The 23,135-nt window shown below is 34.1% G+C and overlaps 1 protein-coding gene and 1 long non-coding RNA gene across 11 annotated transcripts in view; one reads left to right on the forward strand and one right to left on the reverse strand.

Moving 5' to 3' along the window:
- The window catches only part of Klp10a (kinesin-like protein 10A), a 32,257-nt gene that overhangs the window by 5,429 nt on the left and 3,693 nt on the right, over window positions 1–23,135 (reverse strand). For 2 of the 10 annotated variants that reach the window (XM_072899206.1, XM_072899205.1), the window contains exons 1-11: window positions 9,834–10,896; window positions 9,452–9,546; window positions 8,069–8,173; window positions 6,382–6,504; window positions 5,105–5,135; window positions 3,337–3,748; window positions 2,530–3,103; window positions 1,210–1,459; window positions 940–1,094; window positions 649–855; window positions 314–488 (exon numbers count right to left, since the gene is read on the reverse strand). In XM_072899206.1, coding sequence (XP_072755307.1) covers window positions 314–488; window positions 649–855; window positions 940–1,094; window positions 1,210–1,459; window positions 2,530–3,103; window positions 3,337–3,748; window positions 5,105–5,135; window positions 6,382–6,504; window positions 8,069–8,173; window positions 9,452–9,546; window positions 9,834–10,881 — 3,175 coding nt within the window. In that variant the 5' untranslated portion in view covers window positions 10,882–10,896. Of the gene's footprint in view, window positions 1–313; window positions 489–648; window positions 856–939; window positions 1,095–1,209; window positions 1,460–2,529; window positions 3,104–3,336; window positions 3,749–5,104; window positions 5,136–6,381; window positions 6,505–8,068; window positions 8,174–8,409; window positions 8,501–9,451; window positions 9,547–9,833; window positions 10,904–23,135 lie in introns of those variants that run through there. The other 8 variants (XM_072899208.1, XM_072899201.1, XM_072899200.1 and 5 more) reach the window with 7 other exon arrangements.
- On the forward strand, window positions 21,053–22,188 carry LOC140669432 (uncharacterized). The gene is made up of 3 exons (XR_012047338.1): window positions 21,053–21,211; window positions 21,470–21,713; window positions 22,053–22,188. It is a non-coding gene; the product is annotated as an uncharacterized lncRNA (long non-coding RNA).

Raw genomic sequence — 23,135 nt, forward strand, 5'->3', positions numbered from 1 at the left:
ACTTAAGAGTACTTATCGCTAAGCATTGCCTCTGTAAAATTTTTTACGTAAATCTTCGCAAATAACCTGGCGCTAAACGATTTCATTCAACGTATATTGATAATAATATCTTATTCCCGATTATTGATTTTCTTGATTATTAAAAAAAAAAAAAGAGATAACGTGCTTTCGCGTGATAAATATAAAACAAAATATATCGAAAATATTTCATTCTTCTTAACGAAAGTGCACCGTACAGCGCAGGACAAAAAAAACAAAAGCGGTAACGGGAAGCCAATAAAAAAACGTGCAAATGCAAACAAATTCATCTTACCTTCTTGGTCATAATCCACTTCATGAGTCGCGCTGAACACACTGTGCGCGTCATTAAGGAATTTAGTTGTGTTATCCATGACCAGCTTGTGCGTATCTAACACTTCTTCTTCGAGCATCTGCAGAGCAGACACTGCCTCGTGAAAAGTGTACAGATCTTGGGATAGTTCACCTTCCTGTGAACAAAAAGATTATTTGTACAAAATTGAGAATTATTTCGCTTTTATTGTCTATGTGTGTGCGTGTGTGTATTTCTTCAATTATATAATAAATAATATTTGAACAATGACATTTTAATACATGTTTTCAAGATTTTATGCAAATATAGCCGCTTACGTTGAGAGATCGAAGCTGTGCTAGATCGCTATCCGATAGTACGCTATTGTTCCCCTGTTCCTCAATCTTCATGCCCCTATCGTCATCCGTCGGTGAAGCTTTTACTTCTGTAGGATCATTCGCCGCCAATTCTTTCACTCGATCGGCATATCTCAATGTATTTAACGAATGCTCACAGGAACTCATTCCAGGACTAATCATCGCTATCTATAAATGTATAATATTTGTTTGAAACTGTTTTCTTATCTCTCATCATATTTCGCGATAATATAATTATCAAATAATATTTACCATGCACGTTTTTGATTTTTCACCAATGAAACTGTCCCTCAACACTTGAGTCAATTTACTTGCTCTAAAAGGCAAATGCGTGCCCTTACGACTTAACGCGCGTATACATTCTTTTAACGCTAATAAAGATTTATTGATTTCAGCACCTTCCATTCCTATAATTTCAATAAGAATATTACTTTATTATTTTAGAAAATTGAAGCAAGAGCATTAATTATAACTGGTGGACCCATTTTGATCGTTTATAATTGAATGCACATTTACACTCACGAGTTTGCCTATTAGCAGACGACGTGTCAGCACCCCTCTCATTACCAGCAAGATCGATAAGCGAAAATTTGCCATGCACCTTGTGTGTGCCCGGCATACGCGCTATTATTTGGAATACTGCGTGCGATCTCGAAGAGTTGGAATTAGCGCTCGTCTGACCGCTCGTTCTAGCGCTATTTCCGTGTTGTATTAACTTTAATACTTCGTCACAATTCTCGACGACCTTTTCCGTTAATCCCACTATTTGCACCTATTTTGATAAGTATGAGAGAAATTTTAGAATATTCAGACAAAGCGAAATAAATAATATTGATTATATACATTAAGGGAGCAGCACCCGCAGTTGCGGATCGGAAAAAAAAGCTTTTTTTTGGGGCAATTCTTTCTGTCGAAACTATTGTGTCACTTATTCTAAAACTTCTATATGGTATCAAACAACATTAAAATTACATTTCAGAATTTTTTTGTAGAAGAATGTCCCATAGTGTCCAAGTAACGAGCTATCTCCGAGAGGCACTTCTAAAAAAAAAGGTTCGTTTGCGGTGACCATTCCAGCTCCGAGTACAATCTGACATGAATAAACCAAAAACATTTAGTTAGTTTATCTACTGTTTAATCGAAGCTTTTTTGAAAATTCATATTTTTCATAAAATGGCGGAGGTTCAAAGTCAAAATTCGAACGATTATTTTTTGACCAAAATTTTATCAATGTCTAAAAAAATAGAGTTTTTTAAATATTTTAAAAAAGCTTCGATTAAGCCCTAAATAAACTAATATATTAACTAAATTTCTTTGGTTTGTTCATTTCAGATAACTATTCGGAGCTGGAGTGGTCACCGCAAACAAACTTTTTTTAGAAGTGCCTTCGGAGAGTGCTCGTTACTTGGACACTATGAAACATTCTTCCACGAAAACATTCTGAAATATAGTTTTAATGTTGTTTGATACCGTGTAGAAATTTTAGAATAAATGACACAATAGTTTCGACAGAAAAAATTCCTCAAAAAAAAATTTTTTTTTTCCGACCAGCAACTGCGGATGCTCCCTTAATTTCATCAATGTCGGTTAACTTTATTAAACTATATTTTTGTTTCTTTCAGATAAATTGAAAAGAAAAAGATGAAGATATAATTTGAATCAAGGTTAAAAAATTAATTTGACGTTGATAGAATCGGCTCTAAATCTCAATCACACATAAACCGAATACAATAATACAAATGAACATAATTTTATATATAATAGCAAAAAATATGTGGAAACTAATTATGTAATATTAAATAAAAATGATTGTGATTCAATCAAACTTCTTATAAAACAAACCTGCTGTTTACCGTCTTCTAGAACTCTCAGCTTTTCCTTGTCTGCTAAGAGATCAAATACCTTGCCGGAGTAAATCTCAAAGAAGCTAGCGGAAATGACCAGATTTAAGGGCCGATATTTTGCCAATTTTAGACACTTGAACACGTCTTTGGCAACCATGGCGTAAATGCCCTTCTTGCAATCTTGCGTTTTACCGTTGAAATCTCCGCCCATGGTATGAGTCTTGCCGCTACCAGTTTGGCCATATGCAAAGCACGTGGCCATACCGCCTTCGAAGATTGTCTGCACCAGGGGCTTAGCTGTGTATTTGTAGACTATCTCGTTGTTACATGTCTCGTCGAACGCGTAATCAAATCTGAAGATCTGATTCTCGAGATACTTGGTAAGGTCGACCTTAGACTTGGGCTCGTGGACCACCATCTGATCCTTGCTAGGCACGGTGATCACGTCGATCTCTTTGCGCGTGTGCTCCTTCTTATTAAGCGGACGTTTTCGCACGCACACAGTGATCTGGTGATCTTCCACGGTGTCGGTGTCCCGTAATGGCCTAAACTCTATGCCGTTTTGATATTCTCTACGAAAGTAAATATAAAATCGATATAAGCGACGTGATTAATATATAATGCTGCTATCAATCACACACGAAAGGTTCTTCAAATATACATGGTGACAATATTCTACAAAGATTAACATAATATATCAAGTCTAATTAGAACGTAATATTAATATATTCTTTACTTTTAGAAGCGAATTATTTCATTTTAAATATGTAGAGAGAAGAGGTAATTAACGAATTAACACACCAACCTTATCATGGCAAGAAACTCCCAATATGGATTGCCCGGATCCAAATTCATCATTGCTTCTTTTAATTCTGCCTGCCGTTGTCTCCTTTCCTCTCTGTTCTTTTTCAGTCTTTCGACCTCCTTGACGACGTTGGATCGTCTACCACGACCATTTTCTATCTGACTTTGTTGCTGCTGTTGCTGTTGCAACTGCTGCTGTTGTTGCTGTTGCTGCTGTGCCTGTTTTTGCTGTTTGTTTTGCACCGAAGTCGCTAAATTGTATTGCGTTGACGTCGGTGTGGGCGGTATATTTTCAAGTTCCCGACGTCCCGTGAGTCCGGAAACCGAGTCTCCGTGGCCGTTCACCGATGTGGTCGACGACATTATGTTTGTCGGACGCCCCGGCTGTCGCGACAATTGTTTATTTGAACCTGCTAAAATATCAGTACAAATAATTAATATCGTTAATGGATTATTCTCCTTGGTTATCCTTGATTTTGTCAAAGGATTAAAATAATAAAAACGTATTAAATTATTTTTAAAGATTTATTTATTTATATCCGGTCTTTTGCTGACGATTCGAATCTAGAAATTGTTTAATCGAATTGATTAATAAAAACGGAAGATTATGTTTGATATAGTGACAAAAAAGTTTAATAATATTTAAACACACAGTCGCACTTTATCTGCTTTGCGTTAAGTCGTGCGAAATCGCATCTACTATTTAAAATTCACTAGTCATTATCTTAAAAAAATGTAAAAACTGTGAAATAATTAAAAACATGTTTCATCACTCGGATCTTCAAAATATCAAATGATTTCTAATATATTTGATCAAATCATATATACCGGTGTCGCGGTCTTCGATTCGAAACGTCAAGATCTGGTTATCGCTAGCAATGTCTGTATCTTCGCTGTCGCGGATTTTATTTTTCCTTCTAAAGCAATAAGCAAGCGGATCGAATCTCATGGCGAGTCACAGCGCACACGCGATCGTGTGAAGTCTCGTGAATTTTTCAAAAACCAATCGGTCCCGGTCGCAAAGTGACGTTTCACCGGGTGCGCACCGTCGGCGAGAAAGGTAGAGCGAACAGTGTCCGAGAGAGTCAGCAGCGAGAGGCGCAACCCCCTCAGTTCGCGAACGTACTGTATGTCCCGTCGGGGTCCTTGCCCTTGTGCTGCCTGCCTTGCATACGGCGCACGAAAACATCGATAGTCACGGTTCGACCGTATATACACGTGTAACCTGGCTCGTATTGCTACTTGCCTTATCTAGGTGAAACGACGACACACAGACATTCGCCCCGGTAGCATGGCATCCGCCCACAAATTTGACTTATTGAACGTCAAACTTTCAGTCATCCCCGCGCTTATCGGCGCAAATAAAAAAAAATCATTATAAAATTATGCTGCTCATCTAAACAATGACACACTTGCGAATGTTGACAATTGTAAAAGTCTAATATATATATATATATATATATATATATATATATATAATTAGTCTGATTTCATATTAACTTTGTTCGCTTTGCGATCCAGTGATTTGATTAAATTATACGTTTTATTACTGCAATTAAGTGATGCAGAAATTTAATCCGCGAAAGATATCTTTTAAAACCATTGAAGAATACAGACATCGCTCGTTATATGCGCATAAAATTATTAGACACAAAATAATAGAAAGTTGCCATTTATTACATATAATAAAATTTAACTGATAATTATGTCACTTATTTTAACCAAGTGTGACGGATACGAAAAGATAATCAACTTTGTTTGGTACGTACCTTTCACTGGAATAGACGGTCTGGTGGAGTGCTGAAAATAAAGAAAACAGACTACGTTTAATCATCTCATTAAAGAGGACAACGGTGTTTCTTCGTGCAACGAAGAAGAGGAATGGACTGGCTTATATCTAGAAAGTGCTGTAAATGAAAAAAAATAAAACAGTGCTTCCTTCGAGAAGCAGAGTGTATGATACATCCTTTCTTCCGGCATCTGCGCTCATGCGATCTGACATATTCTGTCAGACGTTCAAGACGCAAGATAAGACGCGGTTCATCGATCGCCCATTAATCACGCCCGTGCGTTCTTTTTATGTATCGATCGCCAGAACAACACGGTTTTTGACCCACTCTCGGTAATCACTGCGCAATTCATCATTTCTCGTTCCATGAAATTGCGCGTTCCCGCACGAATAAAAATAAAATAATGCCGTGTAGCGAATTTTTGCCAGCTATTAGGATATCCGTTTGTCGTGACTTTGTCGGCGGCGAGTGCGGAAGGGGTGAAAAGAAATGTTAGCGACTGGTGCTCTAGTGGCAGGAATATTTTCAGGAAAATGTTAGGCTTGTGATAGAGAAAGGTGCGAGGCTGCGAACGTTTCTTTAGCATCTTCTGTGCAGTAAAATTTTGACCAAAATCTTTTAAATCTGTTCAAAATTTAAATTAAAAATATGTAGCAAGTTCAACTCTATTTATTAGAATATAATTTTAAGTAGTTTTGAATCTCACAATGGCAGTGAATAGATTTGCTTTTTTTTTTTTTGCAAGTAATTAAAGACTTGGAATATTTTTGAATGAGAAAAATATTTTTTTCAACTTAATCCTTTATATTAGTTTCAATGAACAGTAAAGTAGTAATCACAGTAACAATAGTTTCTCTCTGCAGAGTTAAATAACTTTTTCAAATACTACATTGCATTATGCAATACCTTTACAATTACGTTCATTATTATATAATTTTATAATTATTAAATTTTAAATTATCATTTTAATTATAATATTATATAATTATTTTATAGTTATAAATAATTTTATAATTATCATAATTTTTCGTACCCTACTTTTGATTCCAATGTGATAACAATCGCGACAAGATGTGAAATCGGCGTTTTAAAAAAATGAGCAAAGATGCTAAAATTAGTTCGGCAACCGGATCGCGGGAGGATTGTTGCTACTGTGAGAAGATTGTGTATATAATTATTGTTATTGTTGTAGTTGGTATTGTTGCGGTGATGGGGGAAGAGGTGCGCGTTACCGAGAGACGAGATGTGACTCGTACAGGAAGCGTTGCGGAGGCGAGGCCGTTTCTTGCGGTGTGACCGCCATGACGTCCGAGGGAGCCCTCCTCTTGGTTCTCCGACTCGTCGACCCCCCCGTCCTCTTCAGCCGAGGAGTCCGGCTCCTTACCGTAGGTCGCGGTCACGATCAGTTAAATAAATCAATCGGACGATTAAGCCCGCGATCGACGAGAGCCAAGGGGATCGATGAGAAAGAGAGTCGTCAAGAAAGGCATTTTTTGCGGAGCGGATGACGAACGGCCGAGATGACGTGAATTTCGTATTCGAGATCGGTTTGTTATCGGTAGACGGTCGGTGGTCCATCGTCGATACGATGAGGTCCGTGATAATGAGCAGCGTCCATGGAGGAAAAAAAAGATGTTACCATGTTAGTAATGGAAATCACGCGAAACTTTGGCTTTTGTATCGGTCGATGTATCTACAAGAATTTCTTGCTGTATACATTTTCTAAAATTATACATTTCTCGATCCTTCGGATCCTGTAATCAATTCTTTTCAAATTCTATATATTCTATTATTACATTCCTATATATTCTATTTTTAAAAGGATAGAAATTTTAAAAACAGAATATTTTTTTTCTAAATATAATTCAAAGTTCATAAATTTGCTCTTCCATATGTAAATGTGTATATCTTCCGTGTTGTTCCTAAGAAACTGATTTAAGTTTATTTTAAAAGCACACTTTTTAATTTGCAAAATTAAATGTATAAATCAATATTTTTACTTCAGAAAAAAAAAACAAATTTTTCTGAGACATCTTGTATACCTATGTCTATAACAGAACATTACTGTCATATGTTGGAATACGCAAGCACCATTAATAAACAAAAAAGTAAGAACTATACAATCTCTCTTCACTTCTGTAACCTTTAAGAATAAAATCAAGATTTATCTTACAATTAGAAAAGTGTTTTTTGTCCAATATTTTCACAGAAAAAAATCAAAGATATAATAAAATTAATAAACTCGCCTTAATAACAATCATAATTGTTTATTTATATGCTCCACGTGACGGAGCCGATAATACGTCGAGATAAGATGTGCCAAATTTAGAGACATGTGCAAAATCGACTTACGAGTGACGAGCACGCCTACCTGAAAGACGTACAGGTACTGGAACATGTCTACCGCGATGTAAACGCCACGAGACGCGAGATCGGATTATTCTTTCCATATTAGGAGCGAGGTTACACCACGTAGTCCGGGCAACCGGTAAACAGAATTTGCCGGGCCCAGTCGATGATCGACCGAGAATTTACGTGAACATTTAAAACCCCACGTCGAATTTTAATTTCTCACAGAAAGGTACGTCACTCGCAAATCAACAATAATCGAAAATTTTGCGAATTCGCTCGTCTAAGAGTTATACTATTTTATCGATTTATCGGATCAATAAGTATTTCCGATTCTAAACTTTATTTATTAATTTAAATCAAGGACCTAATTTCCACGATTTCCTATCTTTTGATATTTTTTACAAAAATTCTAATTATACTTTTAAAAGTTACAATTAGAATTGATAAAATATGAAAAAGTGGCTGTTTTTCTTTCAGCAAAATTTGATTGACAATTAATTATTCTATGAATATTTTTACTGAAAATAGTCCAGAATGCGCTATTTGATGCAAATGTATATTTTAATAATAATTAATTTAACTTATACATACCTTTGCTTTCGAGGACGCCAACATGTGATTGTTCATCACCTGTGGCGGTGGTCCCATCTTTTGGTTCAAATCGCGATTCAAGGCAAGAATCGCATCGATTTCCACCTGAAAGAATACCGAAATCAAATATTTTTGATTAATCATTTAAACCGATCTCAAAGGATATATAACATTATGAGAATTGTCCATTATACATATGTATATCATTTAGTTTCCCTTGAGATTCATATAGATTATACGATATGTAAAAGTAGAACGGAAATGATTTAAATGAGAGTGATATATTTAGAGTTCCATGATAGTTACTATAAATTCGTTCTCAAGCAAATTATACTAATTACCTTTCGACGTGGAATAAGACTTGGATGAAGCATTGTTCGTAAACTCACATATGTTTCGCGACACAATTAATTTTGCAAATGTACAAATTCATAAATAAATTAATAGAATCCCCGAAAAAACTCCTAACATGGATAATTACCTAACTAATTCTTTCAATATTTAACAGACTTATCTATAAAATATTAAATCAAAAACGTTTAGTGAAGAACTTTGCTATCTTATAGCGACATGTCACATTAAAGAGAAACATGTAATATTTTATTATATCGCAAAGAGAATTTACGTTTTCACAAGTCTTATCGTGGTACAAGTATCGTGTTACGATTTTTTTGCAAAAGTCACACTCGACCGAACCGGCTTGACTGACGGTACAAGCCTGACTTTCAAGCCTGTCGGAAATAGATTCCTGTTCCCATTAGCGAGCTGCATGTTAGCCCCGTGGCATTGCATAAGCATGGAATTGAAAATAGCTAAATAACCGTGACCTACGGATGTGCGGGAATTGAAATATTGCAATTCAACGTGGTGAAATTGCGTGAAAGAAAAACATTGTTCATGTAACGTGATATTTTTCATAAACGACTAGAATAAACGCGATTGTCGCTTGATATGGTAAATCGTGGACGCGATTGTATCATGAAAGTTATGTATTTTCAGTTAATCTAGAATATAAGAAAATACAAAAAAAAATTGCAATTTAAAAAAATTTAGTTTGATTATCACTATGGAAGCACACTCTTGCCAAATTATTCTATTTAATTTATAAATGTTAAAAATGAAGGTAAGAAAGTCATTTATTGATGCTTTATATAAGTATTGTTCATTATCTTAATTAATTCAAATTTATTCTAATTATTATCAATAATAGATTATGAGTTTTGTTTATATATGTCTAATTTTTCAAAACATTTTTAATATAAATATTTGATCAAAGCTTTTTTTTTAATTAAGAAGGAAATTTTTATATCATAATTCTCTCTGATTCTTTTGTAGCTTTTGTAGCTTTTGTAGTTTATGAAACGGAGTAATTTGTGCACTTACCTCTTTGCCTTTGGTTTCTCCTCTCTCGAACCATTCTACTGTTACAGTACGCTGCTCTAAATTGATACCGGAGACGACTGCCGAGTGAACACGACCTGAAATCAAAATTGCAACATATAATGCAACAATCGCAGCAATAATAAATATAATAAATATAATAATTACTCTAAGCGGATGGACGTTCGCGAAAATTATTTTAAATTAAAATATTTAATAACAAGTTTAAGTATAAATTATTTAATCAAAACTTTAGTTTAAAACGGATTAATATACTGTATATAAAAATCTGCATCATAATAAATTAAACTTTTTATCTAAAAAGTTTTATTTAATTTTCTTTATTAAATGTCTTATATAACTGTCTTCATTCTCAACAATATACCGTTTTGCAAAATTTCTGTTTTATCGCCTCCACTTTTGATCAAATTCATCCCTTGCTGCATGGGGGATGCAAGTCTGGGTATCATGGATCCGTCACCCCGAATTCTTGTCTTTCCACGTTGCTCCTCATTCTCGAACGATCGCACTTCGAAACTGCACGAGTTTAACTTCCGCCGAATATTGCTCTGCTCACAAAACGTTGCGCTCTTCTTAAAACCAAATTTATTCACCTCTTCACAATTTCTTTGCAGATCTTCATTATCCATGCGTGATTCGGCGCAAGACTTCCTTTTGATCGGCGGAAGAACGTTTCTCGACTCTCTTTTTGACAAAGTTCTCGTTTTTGACTTCGTTTGCTCTTTGCCAGAAAAATTGATTCTAGAAGATGTTCTTTCCACGAATTTTCTATCAAAGCCTGGTTCTACAAGCACATCTTGTTTCTCCTCGAATTCTGCTACCCAGTCTTCGGGCTCTTCAGGTGTCATTGATCTCGAGACCAACTCGTTCAAATCCGCCTCTTCATCTTGCTCTTTTTCGTCCGAGATGCACTTAACCTGCTTATCATCTTCGTCTGTGTTCGATGCACATCTTGAATGCAATACCACATTGTTGTCATAATCGAAATCACATGTTTGCCGATCAAATTCGTTCCTTTCTGATTCCTCACAAAACACCTCAAAGTTATTATGATCGTCATTGATTTGATAAGACCAGCGATTATTCGGTGAATCATCAATTTTTGTCAAATGGGTTGGATGATGATCGATTTGGTGGTTATTCACATCAGCTTGGTTTTTCGCACAATCGTCAAAGCAATTAATAACTTTTCCGTTCATCCATTCTTTTTTTATAATTTCACTCTCAACTTGCTCTTCTTGTAATTTACGCAAAGACTCATCGACAAAAGACAATGACGTTTTGTGAGATTTGTTCTGCTTGGATTGCTTCTTAGATTTGTTTTTACTCTTCTTGCCTTTCCCATTTTTCTGACTCTTCTTGTTGTCGATATTACTCTTTGTACCACAGACGCAGAGAGATAACCAATCCATATTGAATTTACAGTAAATTGGTAAAAGAGGATACTAAAGATAAAATTGATTTGATAAAAAAAGAACTGGATTTTATAAAATACTCAAATTATATTATTATAGCGATTTTCTTAATATTTAGTTATTATAACACTTTACTTTTTTGTTATTCACACAATTGTTAAAACGATAATAAATTTTCACAAACTTTATTTTTAATACAGTCTGATGATTTATCTATAGTTAAACAAAATTAAATTGTTGCAGTTATTAATTTAGATTACACAAAGTTATCTTATCACCAACGATTTTTTAAAAATCAACATATTAATCCTGATATAATTCTTGTATTCTCATAATTCTCGCAGATTATACTGTTATATCTATCTGAGATGTCTCTGTATAACTAGTTCACGTTCCATTTACATTGTTAAAGTCAATGAAAAGATTGAAGCGATATTCACACTATTTCATCATCGATATGATAATTCACTCCAAATGTACTACGTTATTGCTATCACGTATTTTCGACAAAACGTATCACTGAAAGTGTCTGAATCGAAGGCAACGAAGGACTGTACAACTCGCACGATCGATTCGCTGGGGACGTCTTCAGGAACGTGCAAGTTTAATCCGGACGTTGCCCGCTTCGCGCACGTCGCGGTGAATTCTTGAAAGCGTTTTGTTTCGATCTTAAAAAAGCGTAGAAAGACTTTTTAGGATCGTAAGATGCCTTTACGTAGCTTTTTTAAACTCTTTTCGAAGCTCAGCAAAGCTTCGCGATCGGCGATTATCCTTCGGGAACATTTTCACCCTTAGCAAACGCTCTTATCTCCAAGATCCAAGAATAAACGCGCATGGAGAACACTCAATATGTAGTTTTTGCATTTGGAGATATGCAAATAACATTTAATTTATAAAATATTCGTTTTCAAATATTTCGTCTTTTTTTCATTTCTTTCTTTCACAGAGAGCTAAAATAAATCGTTTTGATTACACATCTTTTGGAAATTTTCATGTACGATATTAAAGTTTTGTCAGATTTTAATCTTTCCAATGCAACACAACACTCTTACTACATTTGCTTCATTTTGTTTAAATTGCATTTTTTATCGTGCATAATTTGTAAAATACCGGAGCGCAGTTATTATGAGGCGTGTAAGGCGACGAGATGGTTAATAGAGCGAAACTAGGTCGGAATAATTAACGTCACATCAAAAGTTTGCGCGTTTGTAAATTGACCGTCGAAAAAAGAAAAATCGGCGACGACACGCTCGCGATGTCAGTATCGTGTGACGCGACCTGATCGACTGACAACGTTCACCGAGCAGCGTTTCATAAACGCATTTATTATGACGCCCGGCGAATAATTTCGCCCGGTATAGGTCCCCACCTCAGAGGGCCCCATAAACAATTTCTCGGCTCGCCTCGATGAGCCCGTGCGTTATGCGCTATCGGTCACGTTGTTGATGATTCCGCCCGGCGAGACGCACGCGAATTATTCGGCTAGAAAAAAAATACCGCTGCTTCCACGCCGGCTTATTACAAATGAGCAAGTATTAAATGGGTAATTACAAAGTGTAAAACATAATTTATCTAATCATCACGAAACCAGAAAGAAATGTCTGTACAACTCACACACGTATGACCAAACAAAAAAAAAAAAAAAAAAAATAATTCTTTATTTAAATACAATAAATTTATAAAAAAATTATCAAATGCATTTTTATTTCTCCTTGACTGAATTGGAGTTTTCTGTGCGTGTTTAATATGCTGAAGGTTAATGTCGCAATCGACAACGCGTGGATTTTTGCGGTACAATCAGCAGCACGAATGTCACTCGAATAATCGATACACAGTAGTCCCCGACCGGGCTGTATACGGCAAATAATTCAGAGGTTATTTCAGGATGAGAAATTGCCTAAAGTCGCGAGTAGAATCGAGCAAGCCGCGCGATAGTTGAAGGTGAACTGACGCTGCGACCGATTCGAATCGTCGATTATACCGCGGACGATAATGAGGAGCATTAACGGAACCTTGTTAAGGATTAGACAGTGCCGTGCGAATTTTCGCGACTGACTTTCTACAATAATAAGTAGAAGATAAAAATTCACAGAAATATGTGTATCTACACAATTATCTATAAACAGATTCTTCGATAAAATTAGGATCGATTTTTCTTTAGCAAAATTTTCCTGACGTCCAAAAATGTTTTGTAAAAAAGTATATATTTTCGATTAAAAGTCAATATAAATATTTATTAAAAAATATTGACTTTTTAAATTAATTTTTTATTGATACTTTATTAATTTAGTTTCTTGAAACGTTTCTCCCAGAAACATTCGCGAATAATTTCGAATTATCAATTGTTATTCCACATAATAATTTTAACAGATTTCAAACTTTGAAAAAGAAATACATCTCCAACGACTCTCGATCGATCTTCTATGAGATATGTAACACCAGGCTCATCTAGTATTCGCGATATGTGACTCGAGCTCTCAGTGCGTGACCACACGGTACCAACCCATATTTATTTACAGTGCACTCGGAAGTCGAGCCTTTCCTATGTACATATGCAGATGACTGCTATATCGCGGAAATGCGTGCATCGTGTTCCTTCGACAGGTACGGTCGTCAAGTATCTTTTTCCTTACTATCTAACGCTCTAAAATTTTTTATATTAGTAAACTTAAAATCTTCATTACTCTAATGCTAGATATATATTTTGTAATTTTAAATTTTTATTTAACTATTTAAAGTAAAAAGTTTAAAAATTTTATGTCACAAAAATATAAAATTAAATTATTACGAATATGTATATAAAATAATTTATTTTTTTTTTTAATTGTAATAATCATAACAGTGAATCAGCGATTTTAACAAATGCTACTTAATTACCTGTTTTACGACGCAATTAGCTATCTAAGCATGATGCAAGATCAAAATAAAATGTCATGATCCAAATAACGAATGATTGGCACGCGTCGTTGCATCGATTTTTATTCAAATACATTTTGCATCCCGATTAAATAAGCATTAAAATGCTGGGTTTGGGGGACCAACCGCACGGTCTATTAAACATTAAATTTAAGCAGCAGCTTCCTGCTGCAGATCCGTCGCCATCGTGTATAAAGCACGCATAGAGGATGTTAAGTTATATCATCAGTACAAAAAACAAAATAGAAGACATAATACTTTGTACATGTGTATGTACTTTGATGCTATTTTAATTGTCAATATTACTGTGAAATTGTCCAGAAAGATGGAAATAAAATGCCAATAATATAAAAATATTTTATAAATCAACTTTATATATAACATAACGATTAAATTAAGAAAAATTTTATTATCGAAATGTCTGAATAATCCTTAAATTACAAAAAAATAGAAATATTAAATTAATTAAATTTACATCCACATAGATAGCAAAGCTCCTTACAAAAAAGAACAATTAAATAACTAATAAAAGGAAAAACTAACGAATTTATTTGAAATAAATAAAAAAAGAAAACTTTCCGAAATAAAAATTATTTCCTATTTTTGACATTATTACGTATTCACTGAATTTTGATTAGTTAGCTAGAATTTGTACGAATTGTTCTAATAATTTCCACGAGTGCAAAGTTAATTCTTATTGGAGTTATCTATGTTAATTTATCATCTTCAATTTAAACAATACACAAAAAATGAATAAATACCAATGTGATTGCATAGGTAAAGTAAAAGAACAACAAATGCAAATTATTCTTTAGTTTGTGATAATGGCACGAAGGACCGCCACTTGCAAGAGAACTCGAGCTTACCGACCAAACAATGTTGAGCTCGAATACAAAGCTCTTCAGCTAGGTTACCAACGGCACCAATCCTGAACAGCTGGTTGCTACGTCGAGCAAGGTTGAGTTAGGTACATGTCGGCCCCGAAGTATTGTATATAGACATTATATATTGTCCAGACTTGCGCACAGTTGCATTCAAAAGCGCCGATAAAGAGAAGAAAGGAAGCAAAGTGGATCTTTCGTAAATTATATAGATAAAATGACTCCATTCGCATTTGTAGAAACTATTGGAACAGTGTACATTCTGGCAAAAAATCCACAAATCTTCATCTCTCTTTCTCTCCCTTTTTCTTCCTCAATATCTTATTTTATTTTCTCAATTTTTTTTTCTTATCTTTTTTTATCTCAATTTTGCTTCGCATAAATTTAATTGTAGAAGTCAGGGTAAAATATTTTTAAATTAATAATATATAACAAAATATAATTTTTTTAGACATAATTTTACATTTCTCTCTTTCTCTGATGTCAAATTTAATTTTCTGTACTGTAATGAATGAAGATTTTTACGATGATATAACGCATAATATATGTCGCATTCTATATTTAACACTAAATGATATGCTTGATTATGCTTGATTAAACTCGTTATGCTTTTATATCCATATACTCCCTATATAATAAATATACTAGTGCGCTTTTGCAACTGTATATAGCGGCGTAAAAGCGTACATGTATTATGTCATCATTTTTTTTTTTTTCGTGTGTTAAAAAATAATCCGTTCGCGCAATTATTCATATGTGAAAGTGACACGTGAGCGCATTCGCGCCATTCTTTTTTTTAGATTTATTTGTTTCGATTATAATTTATAATACTTTGTAAATGTTGTTATGTGAATGCTTTAAAATTTTTTGAAATCTATGAAATTCGAAAAGAGAATTCAAGCAGTTATTGTCAAGGCGTTTGGTATCAAAATTACTTGTGTACTACATATATAACAAAATAACAGTAAAACATGTTATTCACGAACCGTTAATTATAGATAATACCCCTATACACTAATTAGTATTTTATCTATGACAAAACGGTGTTTCGCTCTACTATGCAGTAATTATCACGCTTTCGACCAATGTTGTCCACTTGCTGTTCACTCTACTCACTCGGTTCTTTCACTTTGTTCATTCTACAATCACATGACATATAGAAATTAAATTATTTGGGGAGTTAACTTTACGTAGGTGTGCGCGGAACCATTGTTGTGCGATGCTTCCCATTTGCTTTCTATTGCACAATCGTTCCAGTTTCGTCTACGACAACTAACGCCGTGGGCGGCACTTAAGGGATACGTATGCGGAACGCAAATTTTTCTAGTCAATCACCTTCCTCTTTAAAGGTATTCCGAGTCGAAATATGTGTAGGCGCGTAAGAAGGGATTAAGCATGAAGCATGAAATTTCGAGGTTGTTGAAATACGGATTTCTCGATAAACCTGATAATACGCGAGACCAATATCGCGCCCACACTTGTACGTTAATTTTTAAATAGTAAACTCTGGAAGTATATTTTAGAGAGTGTGTATAATATTTCAAAGCGCGTAAAATATTATCTGAGTTTCGAATATATCTCTACGTTTAACCAACGCGATACATATCTTTTTTTTGTTATTGAGAGCGTGTGCGAATGTAGAATAAATTTTAACGCTGTGGCAACGAGGGAAAGTGGAATTTGGCTGCACGCAAATAAAACATACTCGCGAGCGAGCGAACAGATTTCGTGAGAATGTGAGACACTAGAGCATTCGACGCAAACGGCAAATGACGTAAGATAAGATAAGACAAGGTGAGGAGGTTTGGTGAGAGAGGCTCCTTACGGGCGTCCTTATAAGGTTGCAGCGCCCACGTGCCTACAGCTCTCGACGACGGTACGCTTTCGGACAAGGACTATATACGAGTCTTTCTCTGCATCTTTTTTTTCTTTTCTTTTTTTATCACTTACAGTAAACAAGTACGCGAGATGAATCTTGTATTTTAAGCAGAGAGAGTGACAAAAACATTCCAATCTGCATATTGATGCATTAAATATGTAGAAGCATTAGATTGCGTTCTCAATTTTATGAAAATATCTTCGTAAATGGTATTAATTGAGCGGAGAGTAAACAAATTAGATTTTTATGACAATTTTCTTTCTATTTTATATAATTAATCAATTTCTTTTATCGTCCTCTGTTAATTAAGAAATATGTATTTGTTAAGGTATAATTGATAAAAGGATCGATGACTAATTTTGTTGACGTAATTTGGTTTACATATGAGCGATAAGTATAAATCTGTACCTAATATATTGTGTAAAGACATTTCATTATAATGGAGACCGATACAATTGAATTATCAATTTGATATTTGATGGATTCTTCTAGTTATAAATTTACGTGATTCAATATGGTAAATTTCTAGTACGACAAATCCGATTTAACGGACGATTTAATATCGAAAGGTAATACGATTCAATGAACGTCAATATTATATAAGATAGATGTATAGTCATAGAGTATGTTGTAAAACTATCAATAAAATAAAAATATTTATACAATTAAAATTTGAAGCTAACCAAGTTTGATAATCATGTGAATTAATGTAATGAAAATAATTATAAAAAATAAATTGTTAAAATTAGAAAGTTCTCTTAAATCTTGCTGATAAATAAAAATTAATATATACATGAAAAAATATTAGATATAACACTATTAATTTTATTTTAGTACAAACTTCATATTAATAGCCAAAATTATCTCTTTAATAACGCAAACATTTTTTAGAACACAGAGATACGAAACTTATCGCTCGATATGTAAACCAAGGTACGTCAACGAAATTAGTCATCGATTTTTTTACTCCATCCGTCGATCGAACATCATCGAAATCACTTGTGCGGGGGGCAATCGCTGAAACGCACAGATTACGCGCAGAATGCGTGTCAGCCACTTGTTGCATCGCATCTTAAATGCAGAATTGCGTCAATAAGTTATCTACCTACATACGCATTACGAGATGTATGGTTCGGATCGATCGCGACAGTCGTCTCAACCACGTAATCGACCGATGAATCTAGCAATTGAAAAAAAAAGAAGTTCCGCAAAACTCAACGAGATGCATCTCACGCAAGACCAACGGTTTCTGAGAATGCATTAGCTTACGTTCTGCTGGAACAACGCGTACGGTAAATTCTTGCATCATATTGCACTGGAATAAATTTATTTAAAGGATAAACTATAAATAAATAAGTGAATTAATAACTATGTACAAGAACAGTGTAATCACATTTTTTTTGTTTCAAAATTCTAGCAGAAAAATTATATGTTTAGAAAATATAAATATAACAATTTAAGGGATGCAAAAATATTATTTGTAACTTTCTCTAAAATAATTTATCTAATAAAATAACGTAATAATAATATAATCATATACCTAATAAATGAAAATATGTCTATATAATAGCTATAAAAATATAACTATATATGTTCATTGTTTTATAAATATCAAATAAATATATAAAATGTTCTTTTAATCGCCTATTCTTCGCTCTCTACACAATTACTTTACGTTACATTTGATATGCGATTACGTCTATTATCATCATTCGACGCGATACAATTAATAAAACCGTCGTGCAGAGCGTAATTAACGAACGTGTTCCACTTGTTAATCAAACGTGCGCGTGTTCTGTGATGATGTAGCGCATTATGTTCGGTCTTCAGTATGCATGCGTCTTAAGTGCATCTACTTGTGGTGGAATATCTGTCCACTGTCGCTCATCGAGCTCTAGATACCGTAGCCGAAATAGAGCGCGGATAAAAATAGACACGCTCGCGCGTTGCCCATGAATGTTCCTTAACGCACGCGGGATGAAAGAAATTGCAACAGCGAGGAGAAACGCACTTACGTGCAACACCGGTTATCGAGCAGCCGGACATTTCGCGAGATATGCATTTCTTTGCAAAATCGAGACTTTGAATTTCGAACTTTGAAACGCGAAATTTCGAGAAGAATATTTTTATATTAATATCTATATATAATAATTTAATATAATATAATATTAAAGAACAAAAAATTAAGAAATTTTGTAACATCCATGTATTTTAGACCTAAATCTCTCTCAAAGTCTTCTTAATGTGGCAATGAGTTCACGTTGAATCATGAGCGACAAATAGCACCAACTTTTTCAATGCGCGAAAAAACACAGCCGCAATGGGCGCGTTTCCTCGTTCAGTAACAGACTTTGCACGTGCAATGTTTTTTTTTCAGATCGTACGAAGGTCAGATGCTTTAAACATATGGACAATAGTAAATGTTACGCAGCTAGACCCGATTGACATTTTGAATGCAAACGGGTCGCAAGTCGCTTTGTATACTTTTAAATAGTATACACGGGCGATGCAAGTCATCTCATTTTCGTTACCGCATCGATTACCTTGCATTACATGTATATTGTAACATCAGAGCTTAAGGGTGTGTGATTATAAATATAACTTCAAACTTGTTGACAGCATTTTAAAAAGGGAAAAATAGAATAGAGAATAGAAAATGTTAATTATAAAAATACGTTATTAATTTTTAAATGTATTTTTAAGTATTTATCAAAATAAAGAAAAAAAAAAAAAAAAAAAAAAAAATGGTATAACAAATTTTAGCTGATGTTTTTACTGAACTTAAAGATCAGATGCTTTATAGCCATATAAATATAATACGCATCTCTTTTCTTCTACATCTAAAGTAATGATGTAACTGCGCTTCAACAACGCATTCCGCTAATCATACTGCGTAAAAACTGTTACACGCGAACATGCATTTCTCATTCCATGTTTCAGTACATTTCATGTGATTCGTAGCTGCGTTATAATCGAGGACGATTTGTACGCGTTATACGTAAGAGCGCGTGGCGATGCGAGCCCGTGAAAAACAGCGTTACGGCAATTGTGTCAGAATTTCCCGCGAATTAATTGTCCCGCCGATAAGTTCGCTAACGAACCAAAACGTTCGTTACCGCAAAACTCAATAGGCTCATTCAGAGATCGTGCGATGACGTAACGAATTAGCCGCTAATTGGAGAAGGTCGAATCGAAACTTGTATCGAATATATCTGTCAAAGTGCCGGATATTACCTCGATAAAACTTCAAACAACTTCTTTAGAAAAACGTTAGCAATTAAGTATGAAGTTATCACGGTAATCTAATACGGAAAATCACGTTATATGTGTATGAGATTCGGGCGATAATAATTATATTAATTACATATAAATAATTATCAATATTTTCCTGCTGTGATAATTATTATTAATTACAAATTGTATTTATAAAATATAAAAACGAGTCTTGTAAATGCGAGAACATACGCGTGTAGATAGATACGTGTTGTGTACAAACAGAGAAAGTAATGTATACATGCACATATAGGCTCAGTGCAGATAAGGGAGACGGTCTGATAAGCCAGTAGTGATCGATGCGCTTCCGGGAATATAAGTGTTCCAGGTTGCAATTATCGATAATTGTAAAGTGACTGATTTGATCCTTGGGACACAACTAGATAAAAAAAACTTTAACACGCATTAACCACGGGTCACGAATGAACTGTGCACGCGTGTGCGTGTAACCGGCTATTGGCAAACCCTTGCCTTTCTTGGTGACCGGCCTGACTCATTCAACACGAAGAGAACGCGTTAATAAAAACCATGCCGATTGTCTCATAAAAGAAGGATCGCAAGAGTTCTGCTCAGAAAGACCAACGATATTTTAAAAATATGAGAAAATACAACCAAAGAAAACTGTCATAATACTAATACTAACAATAAGCATCAAAATCTTTTATATAATTAATTAGCAAACTTCAAAAAGAGAAAGAAAATAGGTGTCGGTAAGCAGAGATGTAATAAAGAAACATTTGTTCAATTTCAAGTTTATACTTTAACGCAACATTTTACCCTAATACATTATATAGTTGCAAAAACATTTATGATTACAAACTGCGATATAAAAATAATGACGTTTTTATTTTTACTTTCGCTAAAGAAAAATTGATTATACAAATAAATTATGTAATTATTTTATTATAGATTGTGTTCTATTCTAAAAAATTGTTATATATCTTCAATTTTATATTACTTATTTAAAAACATAGCAGATTTGAAAACTTTTTTCAAGAATATGATACAAAAGTTCGACTAATAACATTATATGTTATAAGTATAAATGGATTAAAATTTGAGAAATTTTATGTATCCGACAATGTTCCAACAAAGAGGCGTGGAGGAAAATGTATATAATGTTGAGCTAGGATGAAGAGCGGCAGAAACGTAAGTAAACACTATTATTACGTAAATATTGGCTGACTTAGTGTTCCCAACGTAGTCATGAATTTATACGGAATAAGCATCGCGGAACGCGCTATTCCCTTTAATTCCGAAGCACTCGACCACGAGCAGTTCACGCTGATGCGACGGCCGTAATTCAATTTCGATTTGTACACACGGTCAGCCGGAAGTCGATTGGTTCTCATCGCAGAATTTCCTGACTACATACGAGGTTAACGCGGAAAGGCCATTTTAAACGTTACAAATATAAACACGACTTCATACAGATATGATAATTAAATCAATTTGCTTTTAAAAATATTTTTAAAATATATATAATAGAATTTTTTAACGTACTTGCTAAGGATTACAATATTGTAAATTTAATTATCATTGCACAATATAAAGAGCGGAAAATAAATTTTACTACATAGAATATTCAATTTATAACTGTATTTTCAATAAATTATTTAAAATATTTCATCTGCAGATATAATCGCAGCTTAAATATCTAAATGTCAACGGATCGCTATTGTGGCAAACTCCATCTCACGATTTGAATCTCAAGGATGAATGGAAACCTTAGAAATATTTCGCGTTGGCGGGTTAATATTGTGCAAAGTGTACGTACACGTGGTATGAAATAATCGAAGTTCCCAGACATGATCACATGACGAGTAATACAGCATATTATAAATAACATCATCCTGATGAAATAATACTACGTTCGATCGGTAATACTTTATCATTTTCTAATATTAAACTCATCCAATGTACATATTACAAAAATTTCTGGAATAAATGCATATTTCTATTTAAAACGATAAGAAAATTAATAATTTCTCGTATGATCGTAAACAAGTAGATGAGTAAAGAAATTTTTCAATAAATAAAATCAATTTTATTAATAACAAACAGGAGCGCTACTGAATGAAGTTTCTACTAAGAAATTTAATACTGAAAATTGAAGCGCTTTACGACATAATATATACTGAATTCTTGTCATATTCTCGAGGGAAAAATTGATTCTAAAGTCATTATATTCTAAAATATGCGCCTTCACTCTGTTTTAGGTCAAGTCTCCGATTATCCGTAGGAAACTCATGGATCGATATCTGACTTCTTGGCGAGTTTCGCAGTATTCGTAAAAGAATTAATAATGTCAAAAATCATGCAGCACGAAAATAAATTGGTTTGCATCTGCAAAAATACGCCTGTCAAGAGCCACACGTTATATACACACACATTGTGTGGGAGGATGTCCAACCATTGCTAATATCGATCGTGGCGCGTTCACAACGTGTATGCGAACGGCTCAAGTCCGAAGTGTCCGAGGGTGGTAACGTGTCTGATTCATTCGATCATGTTTCTGGCGGACCAGGTGTGCGCCGTGAAAATTGTATTATATGTCTATGACATCGCGAGAATTTGAATACGAAACTTTTAGGCTAAATCTATTATACGTTTATCAGATTATAAATTGCAAAAATTATTTCTATCGTAAAAATTTGTTTGGAAAAATTTACGAAAACTAGAGATTAAGCTTCCTCTGTAAAAGATTATAATTGTATATTTAATATAAATATATACATATAATGGTTTAAGATTATTTCCAGAATAACTTCGAACGTGCGAGTAACGATAACTCGAAATAACGTGCATAATCCGCGTAATCAATGAATGTTTCACTACCGTTTAATTTCCTCTCGTAAATAGTTAATCTTACGGGAAATAGATAATGTTTCTTTAAGCGAGTTTGTTTAAAATATAAAGAGCTAAAAATATATTTTATATTGTTTGTAACTTTTTTGATATTATTTCGTCTTTCTATATAAAATATAATACCAAGATATGGAAATTTTTTACAATATCCCCGAATTATTGACAATTGTGTTACAACAGTTGGGAAACACTGCGTAAAAGGATTAACGGTCGAAAGCGCAGCAATGTTTCTTCCCATGCGTGCCGCAACTTAAAGTGGTTAACAATAAAGCAATTCCCGCGCAGTCTTTAAGAACCTCTATGAATTATGAACGCCCTGGTAAGCATTCAACGAAATACAAGCTTGGAAATTTTTATATTCAACGCAATACAAGTACACGGAATAATTAATAAAATTTTTCGCGCTGAATTATATGCATTACATCAACCTGCAA

Source organism: Anoplolepis gracilipes, chromosome 9 (genome assembly GCF_047496725.1).
Source record: "Anoplolepis gracilipes chromosome 9, ASM4749672v1, whole genome shotgun sequence".
Taxonomy (NCBI): Eukaryota; Metazoa; Arthropoda; class Insecta; order Hymenoptera; family Formicidae; genus Anoplolepis; species Anoplolepis gracilipes.